Source organism: Triticum urartu, chromosome 3, assembly GCF_003073215.2.
Source record: "Triticum urartu cultivar G1812 chromosome 3, Tu2.1, whole genome shotgun sequence".
NCBI lineage: Eukaryota > Viridiplantae > Streptophyta > Magnoliopsida > Poales > Poaceae > Triticum > Triticum urartu.
The window spans coordinates 398,858,010-398,884,557 of NC_053024.1; the positions used below are offsets into that span (position 1 = coordinate 398,858,010).

The following is a 26,548-nucleotide window of genomic DNA, read 5'->3' on the forward strand; positions in this document are numbered from 1 at the left end:
CGCCGATCCGCCGGAGCCGCGCGTCGCCCGAGGTTCGCCGCCCTCGAAATCCGTGCCCTTTTTTTAGGAAAAAAAATTCCGTTCGTCGTTTTCCTTTTTCATCGGATTTTTCCGCGATTATTTTCTGATCGCGATTTCTGATCCGATTTTCGTTTTAGTATAACTTTTCGCTCGTTTATCGGAATCAGGCGATTCAAGCGCCTGGAGTTTCGTCTCGAAACCCTCTTTCCGAATAATCATCTTGAAATTTTTTTTTGCATTAGATCAATCCTCACACATTGCATGATTAGGATCTAATTAAATTGTGGGATGGGAAGTAGATGAGGTAGTACCTATTACCTGTTTATTATCAAACCTTTGGGAGTTATTTTCTACATTTGCTTATCATGCCATGCTATGCTAGTAGACGTGGATTGGGTGAGTGATATCCATGACAGATGTGAGATTGTTAATTAATGGTTTATCTAAGGTGGCAACCTAAACACACATCTGGGTGGATTGAGGCACCTGGGTATTCCAGGACTTGCCTGTTTTTCTTTTGGACCGCCACCCAGGCTCAAAGGGATCATGAGATTATTCATACTAGAAACTTCCGTGTGCAGCCACAAGCCATTATGGGCTCTGGCATAGTTGATTAAGTCGTGCGAACTCTTACAGGGTAGACTAGCAGATGTAGGGGATGTAGGTGGTACGGTCTACCCAATCGTAAGGTGCTAGCGCTCCTGAAAGACTATGTCTCGGTCATCCGTTTCTCAAACATCATGTAGTGCGAGAAATCCAACGGAGGCGATCGAGTCTTGTGGGGAAAAGTGCGCAAACCTCTGTAGAGTGTAATAAACTAATCATGGTTAGCCGTGTCCCCGGTTATGGACATCTTGAGTATCTAGTACCTGGATTATCAAGTGAATCTCAACATGTTACTCTAAAGTAAATTTTGTTGGGTTTAATGATGTTACTTTAATTGGGATTGAGAATGCTGTCAACCATTCTCAATGTTTAACAACCACCATGATAGTAATTAAATTTATTCCTTTGAAGTAGGGAAAAATTGGCTTTACGCAAAAACTGTAACCATAGAGCTTCCCACCAGCCAAATATGCATGTAGTATAGCTGTTTCATTCCATTACTCTCTATGTGTTACCTTGCCAGCATATTCCATGTGCTGACCCGTTTTCGGGCTGCAACGTTAATGTTGCAGACTTTTCAGACGACGATTAAGGAGTTTTTAGGTCATGGTTCTATACTCAGTGATGCCGTTGGAGTTGATGGACTATTATGTGCCTGTTTATCCTGGGCTAAAATAGCACCAATCATGAGTGAGTCTGACGCCAACCTACCAAGTACTTTCCCGGGCTGCAAGCTATAGTAGTTCTAACAACATGCCTCTGGAGGACTAATATTCAGAATGCACGAAGTAACATTATAGGAGTTTTAGGATACGTAGGGCTATTACTTGATATGCGAAGCTGATACAAGGTCCGTTGGGAGTGTGATCATTGGAGCTCAAATCTGTGATATCCGAAGCACCTTATCCGTGTGAATAGCTCCATTAATAGATGACTTACGTCCCATGTTTGATAAAGATGGCCTATAATCCATATTTTATTCCGTGAAATAAAAGCTCATATGTGAGCAAGTTAACGCCCCACAGATCCAGAATGTATAATGTGTTGTGTTGTTCGGATCTCACTCACCTCCTGATAATTACCTAGGGTCCCTTCTAGTGATTGTGATCTTTCCAGTTAGGTGAGTGGATAATCTGAGGCGCACTTAACATCCAGCCAAAATTTTGAGATCTTTATCGATAACTAGGCCTATCCAGGCCGATAAACGAAACCCTCTAAACAGGTCCCAGAAAACTAGTTGAGAGCTAACCGTATGGATCATCAGATACTCCTTGTTTATGAAGGTTCTGGTTCCCCTACACTCAGAAATTTTATGGTTGTCTCATCATTATGCAATAAAGAGACAACCATAAGGCTTCTGCCAGTTGCCGATAACTTCAACAAAACATGATCATCTTATACAACAACTTATATCTCATCACGTCTTGACCATATCACATCACAACATGCCATGCAAAAACAAGTTGGGCGTCCTCTACTTTGTTGTTGCAAGTTTTACGTGGCTGCTACGGGCTGAGCAAGAACCGTTCTTACCTACGCATCAAAACCACAATGATAGTTTGTCAAGTTAGTGTTGTTTTAAACTTCTCAAGGGTCGGGCATAGCCACACTCTGTTCAACTAAAGTTGGAGAAACTGACACCCGCTAGTCACCTGTGTGCTTAGCACGGCGGTAAAACCAGTCTCGCGTAAGCGTACGCGTAATGTCGGTCCGGCCCGCTTCATCCAACAATACCGCCGAACCAAAGTGTGACATGCTGGTAAGCAGTATGACTTATATCGCCCACAACTCACTTGTGTTCTACTCGTGCATATCACATCAACGCATAAAACCTGGCTCTGATACCACTGTTGGGGAACGTAGTAATTTCAAAAAAATTCCTACGCACACACAAGATCATGGTGATGCATAGCAATGAGAGGGGAGAGTGTGTCCACGTACCCTCGTAGACCGAAAGCGGAGCGTTAGCACAACGCGGTTGATGTAGTCGTACGTCTTCAGGATCCGACCAATCAAGTACCGAACGCACGGCACCTCCGAGTTCAGCACACGTTCAGCCCGATGACGTCCCTTGAACTCCGATCCAGCCGAGTGTTGAGGGAGAGTTTTGTCAGCACGACGGCATGGTGACGATGTTGATGTTCTACTGACGCAGGGCTTCGCCTAAGAACCGCTACAGTATTATCGAGGTGGACTATGGTGGAGGGGGGCACCGCACACGGCTAAAAGATCAACTTGATCAATTATTGTGTCTATGGGGTGCCCCCCTCCTCCGTATATAAAGGGAGGGAGGAGGAGGGGGCCGGCCAAGAGGAGGAGGCGCGCCCAAGGGGGGGGCAATCCTACTCCAAGTAGGTTTTGCCCCCCTTTCCTATTCCAACTAGGAGAAGGGGGAAGGAGGAGGTGGAGAGAAGGATGGAGAAGGGGGGCCGCGCCCCCTTCCCTTTCCCAATTCGGATTGGGGCAAAGGGGTCGTGCACCACCTCCTGCTGCCTCTCCTCTCCCACCACTTTGGGCCCATGAGGCCCAATAACCCCAGGGGGGTTCCGGTAACCCCCCGGTACTCCGGTATATATCCGATAACCCCCGGAACCATTCCGGTGTCCGAATATAGTCGTCCAATATATCAATCTTCGTGTCTCGACCATTTCGAGACTCCTCGTCATGTCCTTGATCACATCCGGGACTCCGAACAACCTTCGGTACATCAAAACTCATAATATAACCATCATCGAAACGTTAAGCGTGCGGACCCTATGGGTTTGAGAACTATGTAGACATGACCGAGACACGTCTCCGGTCAATAACCAATAGCGGAACCTGGATGCTCATATTGGCTCCCCCATATTCTACGAAGATCTTTATCTGCCAGACCGCATAACAACATACGTTGTTCCCTTTGTCATCGGTATGTTACTTGCCCGAGATTCGATCGTCGGTATCTCAATACCTAGTTCAATCTCGTTACTGGCAAGTCTCTTTACTCGTTCCATAATACATCATCCCGCAACTAACTCATTAGTTGCAATGCTTGCAAGGCTTAAGTGATGTGCATTACCGAGAGGGCCCAGAGATACCTCTCCAACAATCGGAGTGACAAATCCTAATCTCGAAATACGCCAAACCCAACAAGTACCTTTGGAGACACCTGTAGAGCACCTTTATAATCACCCAGTTACGTTGTGACGTTTGGTGGCACACAAAGTGTTCCTCCGGTAAACGGGAGTTGCATAATCTCATAGTCATAGGAACATGTATAAGTCATGAAGAAAGCAATAGCAACAAACTAAACGATCAAGTGCTAAGCTAACGGAATGGGTCAAGTCAATCACATCATTCTCCTAATGATGTGATTCCGTTAATCAAATGACAACTCGTGTCTATGGTTAGGAAACATAACCATCTTTGATCAACGAGCTAGTCAAGTAGAGGCATACTAGTGACACTCTGTTTGTCTATGTATTCACACATGTATTATGTTTCCGGTTAATACAATTCTAGCATGAATAATAAACATTTATCATGATATAAGGAAATAAATAATAACTTTATTATTGCCTCTAGGGCATATTTCCTTCACTATCATACCCAAAGGAATTTCATATTCAATATTTTTAGTAGGTGATGTAGGCTGAGGGGCAATTAATTGTGGTTTCGGACGAGATGAAGATACCTCGAACATACCCCTCAAAGGATTGTTTTCCATAGTAACAAGTAACAATAAATTTCAGCACACTATATAAATGTTTCCTTACCGAATTCCACTTACCAGAAGCGCTTCACTCCCCGGCAACGGTGCCAGAAAATAGCCTTGATGACCCATAAGTATAGGGGATCAATTGTAGCTCTTGTCGGTAAGTAAGAATGTCAAACCCAATGAGGAGCAGAAGGAAATTACAAGTAGTTTTCAGTAAGGTAGTGTCTGCAAGTGCTGAAATTGTAAGTAGCGAGTAGTTTCATAGCAAGATAGTTTGTAACGAGCAAGTAACGATAATAGTAATAAGTATGCGGCAAGGTAGCCCAATCCTTTTGAGGCAAATGACATGCCAAAACGGTTTCTTATAATGAGCAAAGCGTTCTTGAGTATACACGGGAATTTCATCTAGTGACTTTCATCATGTTGCTTTGATTTGTGTTCGCTACCTTGATAATTTGATATGTGGGTGGACCGGTGAATAGGTGCCGTTATTACTTGAAAAAACCTCCTACTTATGATTAACCCTTCCGCAAGCATCCGCAACTATGAGAAAAGTATTAAGGATAAATCCTAACCATAGCATTAAATTCTAGGATCCAATCAGTCCCTTACGGAATAGTGCATAAACTGGGATTTAAGTTTCTATCACTCTCGCATCCCACCATCTATTTACTACTCCATAATGCATTCTCTTAGGCCCAAATATGGTGAAATGTCATGTAGTCGACGTTCACATGACACCACTAAGGGAATCACAACATACATACTACCAAAATATCGAACACATATCAAATTCACATGATTACTTGTAACATGATTTATCCCGTGACTTCAAGAACAAAAGTAACTACTCACAAATAATAATAATGCTCAAGATCAGAGGGGTATTAATATGCATAATGGATCTGAACATATAATCTTCCACCAAATAAACCATATAGTAATCAACTACAAGATGTAATCAACACTACTAGTCACCCCCTAGCAACAATCTATAGTTCCGGTAACAAGATTGAATATAAGAGATGAACTAAGGTTTGAGATGAGATGGTGCTGGTGAAGATGTTGATGGAGATTATCCTCCCCAAGATGGGAGAGTTGTTGGTGAGGATGATGACGATGGTTTCCCCCTCCGGGAGGGAAATTCCCCCGGCAGAATCGCTCCACCGGAGGGAAAAAGTGCTCCTGCCCAAGTTCCGCCTCGAGACGGCGGTGTTCCGCCCTGAAAGTATTATTATGATTTTTTCTAGGTCAAAACCACTTATATACCAGAAGATGGGCACCGGAGGTGGGTCGAGGAGGCCACAACCCACCAGGGCGCGCCAGGGGGGCCTGGCGTGCCCAGGCCCAGGTGGGTTGTGCCCACCTGGTGGCCCTCCTCTGGTACTTATTGGCTCCAATATTTCTTATATATTCCATAAAAAATCTCTGTAAAGTTTCAGCCCATTTGGAGTTGTGCAGAATAGGTGGTCTGACGTAGATTTTCTAGGTCCAGATTTCCAGTTGCTGGAATTCTCCCTCTTGGTGTATTCCTTGCAAATTATGAGGGAAAATGCATTAGAATTACTCCCAAAAAAATATTATGGATAAAAACAATGTAAATAATAGTAAGAAAACATGATGCAAAAGGGACATATCAGTTCTCAAATTTTAATTCATTAATGAAGAAAGGCAATGGTTCCCACATAATTATACAACATCGTCTTAGTACTCTACACAATCACTTTTACTGACAAATTCATATATTACTGCCACTCTATCTCAAAACTTATGCAAAGAATTCGGTCTTCAAGTTTTATGACCCTAAATTAATTTACGTAATTTTAATTATACCCCTAATGCATCCATATTACTTTAGCACCGACATATTAATCCATGCCAATAATCAAGTACTATTTAACTCTCCAAAAAGATATATGTGAAGTAAGAGAGTTCTAATCATCTCTTTTAAGACTACCGACATGCTCTAACAAATGTAAGTGAAGCAAAAAAGCAATTATATAAATGCATGATCATGAATATCTTCCAAAGAATATTTATTCAGGTGTGATGATCACAAAGACCGTCAAACAAAAGCAAAATACTCTCCAAGAATAACACATATCATGTGAACAAATAAAAACTTAGGTCCAACCAAGACAAACCGATAATTGATGATAGACAAAAGCGGATGCCTTAGGCAACACAAGCTTAGACGCGTAAAACTTCTTGACATATTACCTCTGTGTGCCTTGGGAATCTCTAAGCTTGAGATTCTCATCTCCTTTATTCTCATCATATCAAGGAATTTCCAAGCTTGAGATTTTGCATCTCATTTATTCTCCTCATAACAGTGTCTTACGTGGGTCTTAAAAATTTCATCCAGCCAAAACTTTGCAAAACTTAGTAAGATGGGTTAGTATAAATAAAACTCAAATATTAACATGCCTTGTTGTAACAAAATGATTAGTTATAATCCAATATTAGCTGTTTTATACATATTTTTTTGATTTCTACCCCCTAATAGGAATACTAAAAGAGCAAACATAGGCATACATAATTTCCATCCATACTTTTGCAACTCCAAAAATTCCAAAAATTTACCATATGATGGAGAACGCGTATATCCTTACTGTGTAAAATTTTCAATAGTTTATCTTGAAATTTTAAACCACATAAAATCAGAATATAACGGAAAACTTTCTGTTTTAGCACGACAACTCACATATTTGCAAACTTAGCATGGTAAAGGCTATACCTGACACTTTGTTACTCCTGTCATATAAAGGATGCAGGAGTACCTACCTGGGGCTTTGCCACGAGATAGTACCCTCCACACCGTTCATTTCGCGTGCGCCTCTCCCCGGTGCCTCCATGTAGCGCTCACGTCCGTCCGATCTCCACTGTCACACTACACCTAGACGGTTCTCCTCGAGGGTCCATGACATTTGGGTCGTGGGTGAGCGCGGGGCCACCTTTATGCAAGGCTTTGCGTAGCGCCCGCATGCGCTACCCCTGTGCGGTAGGTAAGCCGGGGTCGTCCTGTCAGTGTCCTTCGTCCCTTGTCGGGTCATTTTTCTCACGCGTGCCGGGCATACACATGCACCCAAATTGCGCAAACCGAACAATCCATGCAGCATCCGAGGCGCTCGTGCGACTGGGCATCCCATGCATGCTTGTTTGGCCTGGCTCGCAAGAGCGTGCTCGTGTATTTGGTTGGACCCGGGTGTCGAGTGGCCTAGTCCCGGTTTATGCCGGGTTGGTAAGCATGCACGTTGACCTAGCCAGCCGTCGCCTCACAAAAAGCTAGGGTTCTCTGCCTTCCGCCGGTGTCGGCGCCGGTCCGTCCCGTCTCCGGTGGCCTCAGGGCCATGGAGGCGGAGTGGATCTTAGCCCTTGCCGGTGGGAGGGCTCCGCTTTTAGATTTTTTTTCCGAGCTTTGTTAGAGTTTGTGTCCTGCTCAAGAAGGCGAGACGGCGGCGCCTCCCTGAAGATGGAATAAAGGTCTCCCCGCCAAACCCCTATTTCGGTGATGCGTCTAGCATCATCGGTGGGTGCGTGTGGAGGTGTGTCTTCAGCAGATCTGTCTTTGGTGGATTTGCTCGGGTCAGTTAGTCGTTCGTCTTCGTTCGTGTGTTTTCAGGTTGGATCCTTTTGATCTACACTCTTCATCTGCGGCAGTTGCTGTTCTGGTGCGTTGGTTCTATGGGGTCTTAGCACGACGACTTCCCGACTGTCTACTACAACAAGATTTGTCCGGCTCCAGCGAGGGAGGGGCGATAATAGCGCCGCGCCTTCGGCTCGCTTCAGTGCTTGTAGTCGTCGCTGGGTGGTCTATGGATCTAGATGTAATTTTTATTATTTTTAGTGATCGTTGTACCACCATGATTGAAGATGAATAGATTTTAAGTTTTTCTCGCAAAACAAAAGCAAAGATTTTGTCTACGGTTAGAAAAACTAAAGAAGGCTAATAATGAACCTTTCCTCCAGACGATACTGATTATCAAGAACTTTCCTCCGAAGCACCATAGATTAGTACAATTAGCATACTGCATGAAAGTATCTTTTTTGTAGCACTCTACATAATTGCCTATATATGTACAGTACACTGCATGAAAGTATTCAATGTACATATATAGGTAACCATGCATCCAGCTCTTGATGGCTAATCCGGTGGCATATCTTCTTTGGCGAGGCAGTGGAAGAACACAACCCAAACAAACAATCTTATCCCCGTCTTATCTGCCCAAACATGTTACATTAAATTCGGTATTGCCTGTCCCTTTCAGGGACTGATAGCCTGCACCCTGCTAAAATCTTTTTGCTTTATCGGTGGATCGATGATTACAAGTAGAAGAAAGCAGCAGCAGCCTGTAACTCAGAAGACAGGAGATAATGATAACTATTTCATGCATGGATTCGATTAGCTTCAATAGTAAGATTAGAGATCGGATAATGATGATTAAAGTGGCATGGTACTCTTATCAGTAAAGAAGAACTCCACTTCCCAAATTTGGAAGCTTTTGACATGGTTTAGCTAAAATACTGCAAACAATTATGGCAGGATAAAGGTCTTTTTTGTAATACTAATATAATAGTTTAGGTTAAAGATGCGTGCTTAGAGAGGCCCATTGCATTGTTGTATCGGACACTACTTGTTTTGAATTGATTAAATTTGTTCTCAAATATCTTAGAGCAAAGCTAGCTAGATGTCCTGATCTTTTAACAAAGCTGGAGGGATATTCTACATTTTGTCACTCGTTGTTCGACCTGTCGTATATTATGTTATCTGAAATACGTTTGTCTCCCATCCTTCGCTACTCCTCTCATTCTCGTTTCTTTTTTGACACTCCCTTCAGGTCAAATTTGTCTGATACTCAAATTCAGAAAATCATTACTTGAAATCTAGACCATCCACACAAATAAATCGTTACAAAAGTCATAAACTGTGGTAGAAACCATACAGAGGCTTTTAAACTTTACAATCTTCTGCATTACTAGAACTTATTGATCTAGGGCTTTTCTTAAGGGAGCGCCAAAAAATAATCTATCTAAGGCATAACTACATCGTATTCACATGGTTCACTGGGCTGTTGTTCAGTTGCGGTTGTCCAATTTGAGTTTTTGTCCACCTGATTAGGCGCACGCAATTCTACACGGGTGCGCTGTGTGCAACTCATGCACGTGCGACTAGTAGGTAAAACATTAGGCCGACACCAATTGCATACGTGTTTGCCACGGTTGCACAACTCACACACATGTGATTAGTAGAAAAATAAGTAGGCCAACACGTACAGGTTGCGACGGTTGCAATTTCGTATGGGTGTGTCGCGTGCAACTTGCGCATGTGCGACTGGTAGGAAAATAGTTCAGGTTAACCCTAGTTGTAGTTGCTTTGTGTTCATGCAGTTGCGGTCATGTTACAATAGTGTGTGGTCATATTACAATAGTGCGTGGTCATGTCTGCTAGTGGACATGCAACTGGCCACGATAAATCATTTACGTCCCAGTTGTAGTCGCTTTGTGTACCGCGTAGTTATAGTCGGGTTACAACCCTTACAGTTGTATGTACAGTGGCGGACATCAAACTGCCCCGACAACTCCCTTCCTGACCCCAATTATAGTCTCTTTGTCCCATGCAGTTGCAGTCATGTCACAATGCCTGCAGTTGCTTATGTAGTGATGAACATGCAACTCGCCCCAACAACTCTCTTTTTGACCCTCGTTCAAGTCGCTTTGATGCATGTGTTGTTGCAGCCAGAATATAGTACTTACAGTTGCATGTCTAGTGGTGGATATGCAACAATTAGACTCACAACCATCTCCCAACCCCAGTTGCGGTCATTTTATGGCTATGCATGTATACTAAGCTAAAGAACATAAACAAACAACTTTGTAATCATTGGTAACAAATGAATATTAAGCTAAACATAATATACTAAAATTCAAAACAGGAAAGGAGTGAAACAATGTTCTACTGAATTTAATGAAATGTGGAAAAAATAAACCAAAAAGAAAAACAACAATTTTTTTGAGAAATAAGAAAAACAACAATTAGTCATGAATATAATGACATAAAAAAGAACATAAAAGCCTACTAACTGACGTGGGCCAAAGTGCAATACAAATCCCCAGGCAGCCCAAACAAAAACGCAAACACATGCACGACTCGACGGGCGTGGCTATACCTCGCTTATTACGAGGAAAACTTTCGACTCGCTACTCGGTGCGCAGCCGAGGGAACCCTCGCGTGAAGGGGAGCCCCAAATGGGCCGGCCCAGGCGAAGGCGAGGCCACAATCTTTTTTTTCTGTTTTCCCCACATTTTCTGTTTTCATTTTTGCTTTATTTTTTTAATTTTACTTATACTTTCAAATATTCTAATTATATCTATTACAAAACACACACTACTTACAACATTAGGAAAATGTTAACCAAACATTTGTAAAATATTAAATGTGTATAGAGAAAATGCTTATCACCTATGCGAAAATATTATATACGAAACAAAAACAAAGATCATGTATTTAGAAACTGTTAATCAAGAATTTCAAAAAAAATCAAGTATTTTAAAAATTATAAATATGTACTAACAAAATGTTGACCATGTATTAAAAAATGTTAATCTTGTATTTGAAACATGCTAATCCAGTATTTGAAAAAAATATTGAACAAGTATCTGAAAAATGTTAATCAAGCATTTGAAAATGTTAAATTTTTTAGGAAAAATGTTGACCATGTATTAGAAAAATTAATATTGTATTTGGAAAAAATGTTAATCAAGCATTTCAAAAAAATGTTGAACAAATATGTGAGAAATGTTAGTCAAGCATTTGAAAATGTGAAATGTGTATAGAAAAAAGGTTACCATGTATTAAAAAAATGTTAATCTTCTATTTGAATAAATGTTAATCAAGCATTTGGAAAAAAATCTAAAAATTTATAGAGAAAATGTTAATCATCTATTAAAAATATTAACCTTGTATTTGAAAAATGTTTTTAAAATGTGCATAGAAAAAAATGTTCCCCATGTATTAAAAAATGTTAAACTTGTATTTGAAAAATTAAATGTGTATTAGAAAATGTATTAAATATGTACGAAAAATGTGTACTAGGAAACAGTAAAAACCTAAGAGAAAAGAAAAGAAAATTAGATGAAAACGAAAAAGAAAGAAACAAAACCGTAGACAAAAGATGAAAAAGAAAGAAAATAAAAAAGCCATTAAAACCCAAGAAAGAAAGAAAGAAAGAAAGAAAGAAAGAGAAGTGAAGAAAAGCAAAGCAAAAAAGAAAGAAAAGAAAAAAACCCAGTAAAAACCAGAAAAAGAAACGTAGAAAAACTGGTAAAAACAAGGAAAAACTAAAGAAAACGGAAAGCTGGTGGAAACACGCCTTTTTTTCCTTCAAGTAGTTTGTGCCCTACTTATATAACACCAACTCGACTATTTCTTTGTGGCTACCAGCGCTACAAAGGAACATGGATATCTAGGGATCGAATCCTACGCTACCGTCGATATAGCTTTCATGCGACTCGTCGCCCTCGTACAAGTCACATACATAAAAGCACATAGAACATTAGTCCCTTTTCTTTCACTTGATTGTCTTCTCCGTAATATTTGTGTTCCGCAAAGCAAAGTCAATATGAGCCAACCCGTTAATGTAGATGCTCGACATGAGAGAAGCTATTGTCTCGCTATAAGCGAGATCTAGCTCTCGCTGAAGGAAATATGCTCTAGAGGCAATAATAAAGTTGTTATTTATGTTTCCTTATATCATGATAAATGTTTATTATTCATGCTAAAATTGTATTAACCGGAAACTTAGTACATGTGTGAATACATAGACAAACATAGTGTCACTAGTATGCCTCTACTTGACTAGCTCGTTGAATCAAAGATGGCTAAGTTTCCTAGCCATAGACATGAGTTGTCATTTGATTAACGGGATCACATCATTAGAGAATGATGTGATTGCCTTGACCCATCCGTTAGCTTAGCACGATGATCATTTAGTTTATTGCTATTGCTTTCTTCATGACTTATACATGTTCCTATGACTATGAGATTATGTAACTCCCGAATACCCGAGGAACACTTTGTGTGCTACCAAACGTCAACACGTAACTGGATGATTATAAAGGTGCTCTACAGGTGTCTCCGATGGTACTTGTTGAGTTGGCATAGATCAAGATTAGGGTTTGTCACTCCGATTGTCGGAGAGGTATCTCTGAGCCCTCTCGGTAATGCACATCACTATAAGCCTTACAAGCAATGTAGCTAATGATTTAGTTGCGGGATGATGCATTACAGAACGAGTAAAGAGACTTGCCGGTAATGAGATTGAACTAGGTATTGAGATACAGACGATCGAATCTCGGGCAAGTAACATACCAATGACAAAGGGAACAACATATACCGTTATGCGGTTTGACCGATAAAGATCTTCGTAGAATATGTAGGAAACAATATGAGCATCCAGGTTCCACTATTGGTTATTGACCGGAGATGAGTCTCGGTCATGTCTACATAGTTCTCGAACCCATAGGGTCCGCATGCTTAATGTTCGGTGACGATCGGTATTATGAGTTTATGTGTTTAGATGTACCGAGGTAGTTCGGAGTCCCGGATGAGATCGGGGACATGACGAGGAGTCTCTAAATGGTCGAGACGTAAAGATAGATATATTGGACGACTATATTCGTACATTGGAAAGGTTCCGAGTGATTCGGGTATTTTTCGGAGTACCAGAGAGTTACGGGAATTCGCCGGGGAGTATATGGGCCTTATTGGGCTTTAGGTAGCAACATCATCACCGTCATCACGCCGTCGTGCTGACGAAACTCTCCCTCGAAGCTCTACTGGATCATGAGTTCGCGGGACGTCACCGAGCTGAACATGTGCAGATCTCGGAGGTGTCGTACGTTCGGTACTAGGATCGGTCGATCGTGAAGACGTACGACTACATCAACCACGTTGTCATAACGCTTCTGCTTACGGTCTATGAGGGTACGTGGATGACACTCTTCCTACTCGTTGCTATGCATCACCATGATCTTGCGTGTGCGTAGAATTTTTTTGAAATTACTATGTTCGCCAACAGTGGCATCCGAGCCAGGTTTATGCGTAGATGTTATATGCACGAGTAGAACACAAGTGAGTTGTGGACGATGGAAGTCATACTACTTACCAGCATGTCACACTTTGGTTCGGCGGTATTGATGGATGAAGCGGCCCGGACCGACATTACGCGTACACTTACGCAAGACTGGTTCTACCGACGTGCTTTGCACACAGGTGGCTGGCGGGTGTTAGATTCTTCAACTTTAGTTGAATCGAGTATGGCTACGCCCGGTCCTTGAGAAGGTTAAAACAACACTAACTTTACAAACTATTGTTGTGGTTTTGATGCGTAGATAAGGACGTCTAACTTGTTTTTGCAGGGCATGTTGTGATGTGATATGGTCAAGACATGATGCTATATTTTATTGTATGAGATGATCATATTTTGTAACCGAGTTATCGGCAACTGGCAGGAGCCATATAGTTGTCGCTTTATTGTATGCAATGCAATCGCCCTGTAATGGCTTCACTTTATCACTAAGCAGTAGCGATAGTCATAGAAGCAATATTTGGCGAGACGGCAACGATGCTACGATGGAGATTAAGGTGTCGCGCCGGTGACGACGGTGATCATGACGGTGCTTCGGAGATGGAGATCACAAGCACAAGATGATGATGGCCATATCATATTACTTATATTGATTGCATGCGATGTTTATCTTTTATGCATCTTATTTTGCTTAGATCGACGGTAGCATTATAAGATGATCTCTCACTAAATTTCAAGGTACAAGTGTTCTCCCTGAGTATGCACCGTTGTGAAAGTTCGTCGTGCCGAGACATCATGTGATGATCGGGCGTGATAAGCTCTATGTTCACATACAACGGGTGCAAGCCAGTTTTGCACATGCAGAATACTCGGGTTAAGATTGACGAGCCTAGCATATACAGATATGGCCTCGGAACACTAGAGACCGAAAGGTCGAGCGTGAATCATATAGAAGATATGATCAACATAGTGATGTTCACCATTGAAAACTACTCCATCTCACGTGATGATCGGACATGGTTTAGTTGATATGGATCATGTGATCACTTAGATGATTAGAGGGATGTCTATCTAAGTGGGAGTTCTTTAATAATTTGATTAACTAAACTTTAAATTATCATGAACTTAGTACCTAATAGTATTTTGCATGTCTATGTTGTTGTAGATAGATGGCACGTGCTGTTGTTTTGTTGAATTTTAATGTGTTCTTTAAGAAAGCAAAGTTGAAAGATGATGGTAGCAATTACAAGGACCGGGTCCGTAACTTGAGGATTATCATCATTGCTGCATAGAAGAATTATGTCCTTGATGCACCGCTAGGTGACGTACCTATTGCAGGAGCATATGCAGACGTTATGAACGTTTGGCAAAGCTCGGTATGATGACTACTTGATAGTTTAGTGCACCATGATTTACGGCTTAGAATCGGGACTTCAAAAATGTTTTGAATGCCACAGAGCATATAAGATGTTCCAAGAGTTGAAATTGGTATTTCATACTCATGCCCATGTCAAGAGGTATGAGACCTCTGACAGTACTTTTCCTACAAGATGGAGGAGAATAGCTCAACCAGTGAGCATGTGCTCAGATTGTCTGGGTACTACAATTGCTTGAATCAAGTGGGAGTTAATCTTCCAGATAAGATGGTAATTTACAAAAGTTCTCTAGTCACTATCACCAAGTTACTAGAACTCTGTGATGAACTATAATATGCAAGGGATGACGAAAAAACTCCCAAGCTCTTCGCGATGCTAAAATCGGCGAAGGTAGAAATCAAGAAGAGCATCAGGTGTTGATGGTTGACAAGACCACTAGTTTCAAGAAAAAAGGGCAAAGGGAAGCAGGGGAATTTCAAGAAGAACGACAAGAAAGTTGTTTCTTGAGTGAAAAATCCCAAGTCTTGACCTAAGCCTGAGACTAAGTGCTTCTACTGCAAAGGGACTGGTCACTGGAAGCGGGACTGCCCCAAGTATTTGGCGGATAAGAAGGATAGCAAAGTGAACAAAGGTATATTTGATATACATGTTATTGATGTGTACTTTACTAGTGTTTATAGCAACCCCTCGGTATTTGATACTAGTTCAGTTGCTAAGATTAGTAACTCGAAACAGGAGTTGTAGAATGAACTGAGACTAGTTAAGGGTGAAGTGACGATGTGTGTTGGAAGTGGTTCCAAGATTGATATGATCATCATCGCACACTCTCTATACTTTCGGGATTAGTGCTAAACCTAAATAAATGTTATTTGGTGTTTGCGTTGAGCATGAATATGATTTGATCATGTTTATTGCAATACGGTTATTCATTTAAAGTCAGAGAATAATGGTTGTTCTGTTTACATGAATAAAACGTTCGATGGTCATACACCCAATGAAAATAGTTTGTTGGATCTCGATCGTAGTGATACACATATTCATAATATTGAAGCCAAAAGATGCAAAGTTAATAATGATAGTGCAACTTATTTGTGGCACTGCCGTTTAGGTCATATTGGTGTAAAGCGCATGAAGAAACTCCATGCGGATGGACTTTTTGAATCACTTGATTATGAATCATTTGATGCTTGTAAAACATGCCTCATGGGAAAGATGACTAAGACTCCGTTCTCCGGAACAATGGAGCGAGCAACTGACTTATTGGAAATAATACATACTGATGTATGTGGTCCGATGAGTGTTGAGGCTCGCGGCGGGTATCGTTATTTTCTGACCTTCACAGATGATTTCAGCAGATATGGGTATATCTACTTGATGAAACATAAGTCTGAAACATTTGAAAAGTTCAAAGAATTTCAGAGTGAAGTGGAAAATCATCGTAATAAGAAAATAAAGTTTCTACGATCTGATCACAGAGACAAATATTTGAGTTACGAGTTTGGTCTTCAATTAAAATAATGTGGAATAGTTTCACAAATTCATGCCACCTAGAACACCACAGCATAATGGTGTGTCCGAACGTCATAACCGTACTTTATTGGATATAGTGCAATCTATGATGTCTCTTACCGATTTACCACTATCATTTTGGGGTTATGCATTAGAGACAGCTGCATTCACATTGAATAGGGCACCATCTAAATCCGTTGAGATGACACCATATGAACTATGGTTTGGCAAGAAACCAAAGCTGTCATTTCTTAAAGTTTGGGGTTGCAATGCTTATGTGAAAAAGTTTCAACCTGATAAGCTCGAACCCAAATCGGAGAAATGTGTCTTCATAGGATACCCAAAGGAGACTGTTGGGTACGCCTTCTATCATAGATCCGAAGGCAAGATATTCGTTGCTAAGAATGGATCCTTTCTAGAGAAGGAGTTTCTCTCGAAAGAAGTGAGTGGGAGGAAAATAGAACTTGACGAGGTAATTTTACCTTCTCCCTTATTGGAAAGTAGTTCATCATTAAAATCAGTTTGAGTGATTCCAACACCAGTAAGTGAGGAAGCTAATGATGATGATCATGAAACTTCTGATCAAGTTACTACCGAACCTCGTAGGTCGACCAGAGTAAGATCCGCACCAGAGTGGTACGGTAATCCTGTTCTGAAAGTCATGTTACTAGACCATGACGAACCTACGAACTATGAGGAAGCGATGATGAGCCCAGATTCCGCAAAATGGCTTGAGGCCATGAAATCTGAGATGAGATCCATGTATGAGAACAAAGTATGGGCTTTGATTGACTTGCCCGATGATCGGTGAGTCATTGAGAATAAATGGATCTTCAAGAGGAAGACAGACGATGATAGTAGTGTTACTATCTACAAAGCACAAATTGTCACAAAAACTTTTTTGACAAGATCAAGGTGTTGACTACGATGAGATTTTCTCACTCGTATCGATGCTTAAAAGTCTGTCTGAATCATGTTAGCAGTTGCCGCATTATGAAATCTAGCAAATGGATGGCAAAACTGCATTCCTTAATGGATTTCTTAAAGAAGAGTTGTATATGATGCAACCAGATGGTTTTGTCAATCCTAAAGGTGCTAACAAAGTGAGCAAGCTCCAGCGATCCATCTATAGACTGGTGCAAGCATCTCGGAGTTGGAATATATGCTTTAATAAAGTGATCAAAGCATATGGTTTTATACAGACTTGCGGTGAAGCCTGTATTTACAAGAAAGTGAGTGGGAGCACTACAGCCTTTCTGATAAGTATATGTGAGTGACATACTGTTGATCAGAAATGATGTAGAATTTTCTGAAAAGCATAAAGGAGTGTTTGAAAGGATTTTTTTCAAAGAAAGACCTCGGTGAAGCTACTTACATATTGAGCATCAAGATCTATAGAGATAGATCAAGATGCTTGATATATTTTCAATGAGTACATACCTTGACAAGATTTTGAAGTAGTTCAAAATGGAACAGTCAAAGAAGGAGTTCTTGCCTGTGTTGCAAGGTGTGAAGTTGAGTAAAGACTCAAAACCCGACCACGACACAAAATAGAAACAGAATGAAAAGTCATTCCCTATGCCTCAGTCATAGGTTCTATAAAGTATGCTATGTCGTGTACCAGACCTATTGTATACCTCACCATAAGTTTGGCAAGAGGGTACAATAGTGATCCAGGAGTGGATCACTGTCCAGCGATCAAAAATATCCTTAGTGGAATAAGGAAATGTTTCTTGGTTATGGAGGTGACAAAGAGTTTGTCGTAAAGAGTTACGTCACTGCAAGCTTTGACACCGATCTGGATGACTCTAAGTCTCAATCTAAATACATATTGAAAGTGGGAGCAGTTAGCTAGAGTAGCTCTGTGCAAAGCATTGTAGACATACAAAATTTGCACTACACACGGCTCTGAATGTGGCAGACCTGTTGACTAAATTTCTCTCACAAGAAAAACATGATCACTCTTTGGGTGTTAATCACATAGCAATGTGAACTAGATTATCGACTCTAGTAAACCCTTTGGGTGTTAGTCACATGGAGATGTTAACTAATCACATAAAGATGTGAACCATTGGTGTTAAATCACATAATGATGTGAACTAGATTATTGACTCTAGTGCAAGTGGGAGACTGGAGGAAATATGCCCTAGAGGCAATAATAAAGTTGTTATTTATGTTTCCTTATATCATGATAAATGTTTATTATTCATGCTAGAATTGTATTAACCGGAAACTTAGTACATGTGTGAATACATAGACAAACATAGTGTCACTAGTATGCCTCTACTTGACTAGCTCGTTGAATCAAATATGGTTAAGTTTCCTAGCCATAGACATGAGTTGTCACTTGATTAACGGGATCACATCATTAGAGAATGATGTGATTGACTTGACCCATCCGTTAGCTTAGCACGATGATCGTTTAGTTTTTTTTCTATTGCTTTCTTCATGACTTATACATGTTCCTTTGACTATGAGATTATGCAACTCCCGAATATCAGAGGAACACTTTGTGTGCTACCAAATGTCACAGCGTAACTGGGTGATTATAAAGGTGCTCTACAGGTGTCTCCAATGATACTTGTTGAGTTGGCATAGATCAAGATTAGGATTTGTCACTTCGATTGTCGGAGAGGTATCTCTGGGCCCTCTCAATAATGCACATCAATATAAGCCTTGCAAGCAATGTTACTAATGAGTTAGTTGCGTGATGATGCATTACAGAATGAGTAAAGAGACTTGCCGGTAACGAGATTGAACTAGGTATTGAGATACCGACGATCGAATCTCGGGCAAGTAACATACCGATGACAAAGGGAACAACGTATACCTTATGCGGTTTGACCGATAAAGATCTTCGTAGAATATGTAGGAACCAATATGAGCATCCAGGTTCCGCTATTGGTTATTGACCGGAGATGAGTCTCGGTCATGTCTACGTAGTTCTCGAACCCGTAGGGTCCGCACGCTTAACGTTCGGTGATGATCGGTATTATGAGTTTATGTGTTTTGATGTACCAAAGGTAGTTCGAAGTCCCGGATGAGATCGGGGACATGACGAGGAGTCTCGAAATGGTAGAGACGTAAATATCGATATATTGGACGACTATATTCGGACATCGGAAAGGTTCCGAGTGATTCGGGTATTTTTCGGAGTACCGGAGAGTTACGGGAATTCGCCGGGGAGTATATGGGCCTTATTGGGTTTTAGGGGAAAGAGAGAGGGGAGGCTACGTGCCCCCCAAGGCCTAGTCCGGATTGGACTAGGGGGAGGGGCGGCGCCCCCTCCTTGCTTCTCTTCTTTTTTTCCTTTCCTTCTCTCCTACTCCTACTACATGGAAGGGGGGATCCTACTCCCGGTGGGAGTAGGACTCCCCAGGGCGCGCCATAGTAGAGGGCCGGCCCTCCCCCTCCTCCACTCCTTTATATTCGGGGAGGGGGACACCCCATGGACACACAAGTTGATCATTGAACTTTTAGCCGTGTGCGGTGCCCCCCTCCACCATAATCCACCTCGGTAATATCGTAGCGGTGCTTAGGTGAAGCCCTGTTCCGGTAGCAACATCATCACTGTCATCACGCTGTCGTGCTGACGAAACTCTCCCTCAAAGCTCTACTGGATCGTGAGTTCGCGGGACGTCACCGAGCTGAACGTCTGCAGATCGCGGAGGTGCCATATGTTCGGTACTAGGATCGGTCGATCGTGAAGACGTACGACTACATCAACCATGTTGTCATAACGCTTCCGCTTATGGTCTACGAGGGTACGTGGATGACACTCTTCCCTCTCGTTGCTATGCATCACCATGATCTTGCGTGTGCGTAGGAATTTTTTTGAAATTACTACGTTTCCCAACACTCCCATGATTCGAGGCCCTTGTACAAGTCACATACATAAACAAACACATAAAATATTAGTCTAGCATGAACCTTCATGCCAATGGTCAATGGTTATGGACGTGGAAGAGACATAAGAAAATCTTAACTAGCTGAGTTCCAACAAATCCCTTTTCTTTAATTTGATTGTCTTCTCCATAATATCTGAGTTCCGCAAGGCAAAGTAGAATTTGAACAAAGTAAATATGAATTTTTCAAGTACCGTAAAAATTAATAGTGATTTCTTAGTGGACATTTTTATTTCATAGTTATTTTTTCATGGTTTTCTGTCCACATATTGCCGATCTTTTTCTCCATGGCAATGAGGACAAAATGGAGCAAGTATTGGCAAGAATGCTAGCCAATGCTGGTTGAATGATCTAGTACACCGACTCCATGGGGGGAGTTGAATATAATATTTTCCAATTTTATCCTAAAGTTGGTTAATTTGAACTAATATGAAATGAACAAACAACCCTAAACACGCATTCCACTAGGTGGACGACTTTTGTTTGCACATGAACACGTCCCCATGTACCCCCACCGTAGAGCGCGGTACGCAAAGCAATGTCAGCGAGGAGGCTCGATGGGAGCGTGATATGTCTCAAATGTATCTATGACTTTGCACTCCTCATTAGTTGAGACTTACAATCTTTTAGATTATATACTTAATATATCATATACCGGCTTGATATACCACTTATTCATATGTGTCAGTGGTCCTCACTGCCCTAGTAATACCATCTATAACCATGTCATTTTGATAGGCCTTCACCAATAGATGACAATTTTTATGACCTTCATATACCGTCTGTGATCTTTACTATCCTTTTTCTTCCCACTCCTTTGAGGACTTGAATACTTTAGCTCCAGAGTGATCTTCAGAACACTGATCTTCTAATCACAGTCCCCTGGGGTCCTGAATCCTTTATCCCAGAAGTGGTCTTCAATATATGGATCATTCCCGGTTGATAGGTCTGGCGCCAAGATTTTAAAGCGCCCATCGATACTCTCATGGTGGTTAACCAATCCTTAGGGTTCCTATGAAAAATGGGTCTTGACTATCTCCATCGTATCACATGATTGCAATGGTTGACTAATACATGAGCCCTTCAACACACCATCTAGGGTCGCATCAAAATTATCGTCTCTCTTTCTACAGACTTACCTTCCCACATAACAAAGCAAATAATAAGAGTAGTCGCCATGGGGGCCAATACATGTCACATTGAAATCATTACCTTGCATAAGGTCCACCGAATCTCGCATCCTAAAACTCAGTCTTCCTCACAAGCATTGCAGTAGTCTTCCTTGTTCATGAACCGAGTTCGTCTAAATCCATTGGTTCTGCAAGCAAACAACATCTAGATATCCCTACGGTTTGCAAGGTTTTAAAAGCTCCTAACGCATTAGCTAGGATCAGATGATTCCTTTGATAGTTCTTCTTCTTGTTGTCACAACTATCCTTGATTCCACTGTGTCACATATCTCTTATTCATCCAATCTTCTATACCATCTTTCATAGGTAGGTTAGGTATATCCATTGAGATCCTGGTGCATGTGGGTTATCGCCCACTACTTAACTCGGTTCTTCTTTCTCCTCATCATCGTCATACTTGCTCAAGGGTATTCATCTAGCAGAACTGGATTCATGGGGACATGGAGTAATCATGTTGATATGGCAATTTTCCTTTTCTGGTAACCGAGGTGTCTTCGTGGGTTTGGGTTCATAACAACATGGCATAATTACATCAACAAAGTCATTCTCTTTTCTTGATAATTTTGGTGATACATCACTCAACATACTTCCATTACATCATAGTTGCTTCATCTACTATCTACAAGCTCTAGTGATCTACTTCACTATATCAAGTTGAGTAATCATCAGTATGGCACCATGGGCATATCTCAAGGCTTCTTCTTTCTAGAATTTCCATTGCTCTCCCCCCATTATTTAATGTTCTGGGTTTCTGCATCTGTAACAAAGCAACTAATTTTAAGCAACTGACTTATGTCCTTCTCCGTGGGTGTCGAAGGGTTAGTTGGGTGATCGTTGGTCTTTCCATTGTTGTTGCCATTCATGTGGTTACCATATCCATTGTCGGTATGGTGATCAAGATTTCTGGGCTATCAAGAATTTAAACTTTTATCTCAAGGTAGCTGGGAGAAATGCTTATTAGTTATACATACTCTAGATGAATTTAGAAATGAAGCTTATGAAAGTACTAGTTTATGTAAAGAAAAGGTTAAGCTTTCGCATGATAGGAAAATCCAGAAATGGGAGTTTCTGTTCGAGATAAGGTCCTCCTTTACAATTTCCACTTAAAAATGTTTCCATGCAATCTTAAATCTAGGTGGGATGACCCCTAAAAAGTTGATGAAGTATACAACTCGGGAGCCGGTTGAAAGGGGAAAAACTACTCCATGGATAGTGAACAAACAACGTATAAAGTTGTATCTTGTCGGTGTGCAAGAGGAGCTAGAGGCAATAAATTTTATCACGCTGGGAGAGGCGATTGCGTAACAATCTGTGAGTTTTGATCCCGATCCCTATGTTTTGTAATCCTGCCTGAAGTATGTATAGAAGTCTTGGACATAATTTACAAATATGTTGGAACTGCTACTAATGTTTTTGCAAGCTAGAAAAGGGATCATTTCAGGTGGTATGACAACTGGTTCGAGATTTAACCAAAACTTCAAAATCGGTCATCATGTGCAAATATTCATCAGTTGAGATGAGAAAGGAATCCTGACCTTGAGGTATGGCCTTCCTAGTCCACTAATCTAAACAATATGTGCCACCTCTAGCTCAACAACACCGACGAAGAGAGAGCCGCCCGAAACTAAAACCAACACAGTTGAGTGGTGCGAGATCCCGCGTGCAAACATTGGAAGGCATGTGAAAGAAAGCCATATTGCGAGACTTAATGTAATAGAGGGCGGGTGGTTGAGAATTGAGTTTTGGGGTATCAAATTGGTTGAAAAGATTTGAATGAAAGGTGAGATGAGAAGATTTAAGTGAACAGGGAGAATGGTAAGATCAAAAAAGAGTAGAATGATACTCCCTTTGTATCTAAATATAAGTCGTTTAAGAGGGTCAAATTTAAACTGCAAAAACTTCTTATATTTAGATACAAAGGAAGTATGTTGGATTGGGTGTTGCCCTAATAAAAGAAGCCTAAAAAAGTATGAAAGAAAAAAAGGAAATAGGAAGTGGTGATTATACAACCTCGTGACGGTAAATGTGACGGCGATGGATGTATTTTCTAGGCCCTATGCTCTAAAAAAATTCACGTGTACGGTGGCGTATTTGAAACATTCCAAAAGAAGTTGACAGTGCAAATTTACGCATCAAAAGATCAAATTAATAGTTAAAAATCAAATTACCAGTTAAATCCAAGTTACGCACTCCTACAAGATAAAGGTGGTTTGAGCAATTCTAAAAAAAAAGGTGGTTTGAGCAATAAGTACGTACTTTTCTACGGTTCCCTGCCCAATAACGCGTCCACATCCACAGCCAAAAGGCCAGAAGTAGAAGCAGCATATTTATAGTGGGTGCAGTGTAAGTTTCCTCCCTAAGCTACCTTTGCTAGCTGCTATAGGCAGTAGCAAGCACCACCCACTGCTGCGGTTGTGGACACACTGGTCTCCACCCATCTCTCCCACCACCCGCACCAAAAGACAGCGCAGTGCGGATCGATTTAGTCGATTTATAGCCACACCATGGCGAGGAAGTGCTCCCACTGTGGCAACTACGGCCACAACTCAAGAACTTGCAGCAGCGCAGCTGGAAACCAGGGAGAAGTTATGCTCTGCGAAGGAGGCGGCGGCAGCAGCGGCGGCAGTGGGCTGAGGCTCTTCGGGGTGCAGGTCCATGTCGCTGCGGGCCGCAGCACCGGCGCCGGCGCCTCCATGAGGAAGAGCTACAGCATGGACTGCCTGCAGCTCGCGGTGGCCCCTAGCTCCATCGTCTCGCCTTCGTCGTCGTCTTCCTCGTCGGTGCTTCTGTCCATCGATGAGGGCTTGGAGAGGGCTTCCAATGGGTACCTATCTGACGGTCCTCATGGCAGATTAGTCCAGGAGAGGAAGAAAGGTAATTAATTGCCTAAACAGAAATACGCAGTTACACTAGTCACTAGTGTCGAACATATGCTACGCTGGCTATGCTACTGATGATATACGTGGGGTGGAAATTCAGACCTTTTTGTACCTGAGTTTCTTTGTTTTATGCTAGTCTATCTCATCTTGACCTAACTAATAAAGTCGCATTACTTCTTCTTCTTCTTCTTCTTCTTCTTCTTCTTCTTCTTCTTCTTCTTCTTCTTCTTCTTCTTCTTCTTCTTCTTCTTCTTCTTCTTACTAAAAGTAATGGACGACTTGTGGCCTCCTGAGCTGAAGGTCCTTATGTGAACATGACTACAGGAGTTCCATGGAGCGAGGAGGAGCACCGGCTATTCCTCGTGGGCCTCGAGAAGCTCGGAAAGGGCGACTGGCGAGGCATCTCCCGGAGCTACGTCACGACTCGAACCCCGACGCAGGTTGCCAGCCACGCGCAGAAGTTCTTCCTGAGGCAGAGCAGCATGGGGAAGAAGAAGCGCCGCTCCAGCCTCTTTGACATGGTACTGGAGTACTACATCTTAACTTCTTAACTATACAAAGGACTGAATTAATGCATGTAAAAGACAGGTCAGATTCTGAATATGGTGTGCAGGTACCGATCTGCGAGAACGGCATTCGCGTTTCTGAGCCGCTGACCAACAACAGCGGAGATGCCTCCACCTCTCTGCCGCGGTATAAATCCCCCGACATGGCGTCCATTGATCTCAACTCCACGCAGGAGGATGACATGGCGATGGCGGGGGTTCCACTTTTGTCGGCGTCACCGAGGGCGCCATTCCCGGCGGTTCTGATGGAGCAGCCTCCTCATGGCCACGGGCACGGTCACCACTGCTCCCCGCTGGAACTGGAGCTGGGCATGTCTCTCTCACCACCGTCCATCGGAACATGACGTCAACAACGTCGCCGCCGGAGAGGAGACCCAGGACGCTCGACCCAGTTTTTATTTTTTTTATTTTATCACTTATCAGGCTGTGTCTGCTGCCTGAGCCTGACCTGTCCAACCAATGCAAATGGAGATAAGGCTATGGACAGCGCTTGTAAAGTTGCGTGCGGGTAGTGCTAATTGTGGATACGTTGTTCATGTGTGTAGTACGTACCGCTGCTGCTCTTGGGTCCCGTCCCGTCCATGTAAAAACCAGAAACTCCAACCGAAGCATGCTCCTGTTCCCCCACGCTACGCATGCACTCCAACTAGTAGAATTTCGGTGAATCACGGCTGTCCATACTAGTACATATTAATCCAAGTGGATCTGTTCCAAATGGAGGCATTCAGATTCTTATCGTCGCCTGCCTGTACGTCTAGTGCCTATTACGAGACCCACTGGTTCTGTCGTACATTCAGGCAGCGACAAGCAGGTTCAATCCAGACGGCGACGCTCACCCATAATGGACACGGCCGGGTCCTACGCCTCCCTCCGGATCTGGGATACGGTAGGTGCACGTATCGTACAGTGCTCATTCCTGTGTCTCTGTGGTTTGTCGCCTCTCAACAGAAGTACCAAGTTGGATGCCCAATTGGGACGCCCTTGTCACCGCTGATGTGGCGTCTCTTGATATGCAGATTTAAGATAGGAAGCAAGAAAGCTAGAAACGCTTCTCTCTTCCTGGCCAACATTATAGAGCTAGCTAGATGTCGCCAATGAGGGGAGAAAAGCTAGGCGGAGATCTGGTGCTTATCCAGCACAGTGGTTCTACTATACTACTACTGTCTCAGGATTCCGGTCGCACCTGCAACAGACGGCGTAGTATTCTTCCCCCTCTGAGTGATGCCTATGTCCGTCTGATTAGTGGCACTAAATTAGAGTGTCTTCTTTGCTCCAAGTGGACAATTAATCACCATTCCAACCAACAAAGGCAGACGTGTATCGGTGGAGAAAGGTAGCAAAAGCAAAAGTATTGCACTGCTACCCAAAGAGCAGCCCAGTGGACGTCAAACTGAAAGCGCACACAATCATCTACCGTTTGGTGATGCTAATTTCCTTTGAACAATCCGGATGCTCGGTCACTCGATTAGATTTTCTTTAGTGAAAATGTTTTCATTGACTTACAACGTAGCATGAAAAGGATACAAACACAATAAACGTACGCATCAACCTCTATGGCGCGGAGCATTCTACGGTCATCCCCATGGACCTATCTTCGTCTCCCAAAACACCACGTGGACCAATGACGTGCAAGGGCTATCGAAGCCGAGGTGAACTTGCTCCTCTCGGAACTTGCATACTCCACATGGGAGACATGGCTAGTACCTTAAGCGG

At 42.2% G+C, this 26,548-nt stretch overlaps 1 protein-coding gene across 1 annotated transcript; it reads left to right on the forward strand.

Annotated features, from left to right (window-relative positions):
* Positions 1-23,751: 23,751 nt before the first annotated feature.
* On the forward strand, positions 23,752-25,371 carry LOC125544107 (transcription factor MYBS3-like). Its single transcript, XM_048707673.1, has 3 exons — positions 23,752-24,264; positions 24,594-24,790; positions 24,883-25,371. The coding sequence occupies exons 1-3, from the start codon at positions 23,895-23,897 to the stop codon at positions 25,177-25,179; spliced, it is 864 nt and encodes a 287-aa protein (XP_048563630.1). The 5' UTR covers positions 23,752-23,894; the 3' UTR covers positions 25,180-25,371.
* Positions 25,372-26,548: the final 1,177 nt, after the last annotated feature.

Excerpts from the sequence above, each read along its gene's own strand:
- LOC125544107 (XM_048707673.1), top strand. The coding sequence starts at position 23,895 with ATGGCGAGGAAGTGCTCCCACTGTGGCAACTACGGCCACAACTCAAGA. Across the intron at positions 24,265-24,593 it reads AGTCCAGGAGAGGAAGAAAG|GAGTTCCATGGAGCGAGGAG; the intron begins GTAATTAATTGC and ends ACATGACTACAG. Across the intron at positions 24,791-24,882 it reads GCTCCAGCCTCTTTGACATG|GTACCGATCTGCGAGAACGG; the intron begins GTACTGGAGTAC and ends TATGGTGTGCAG.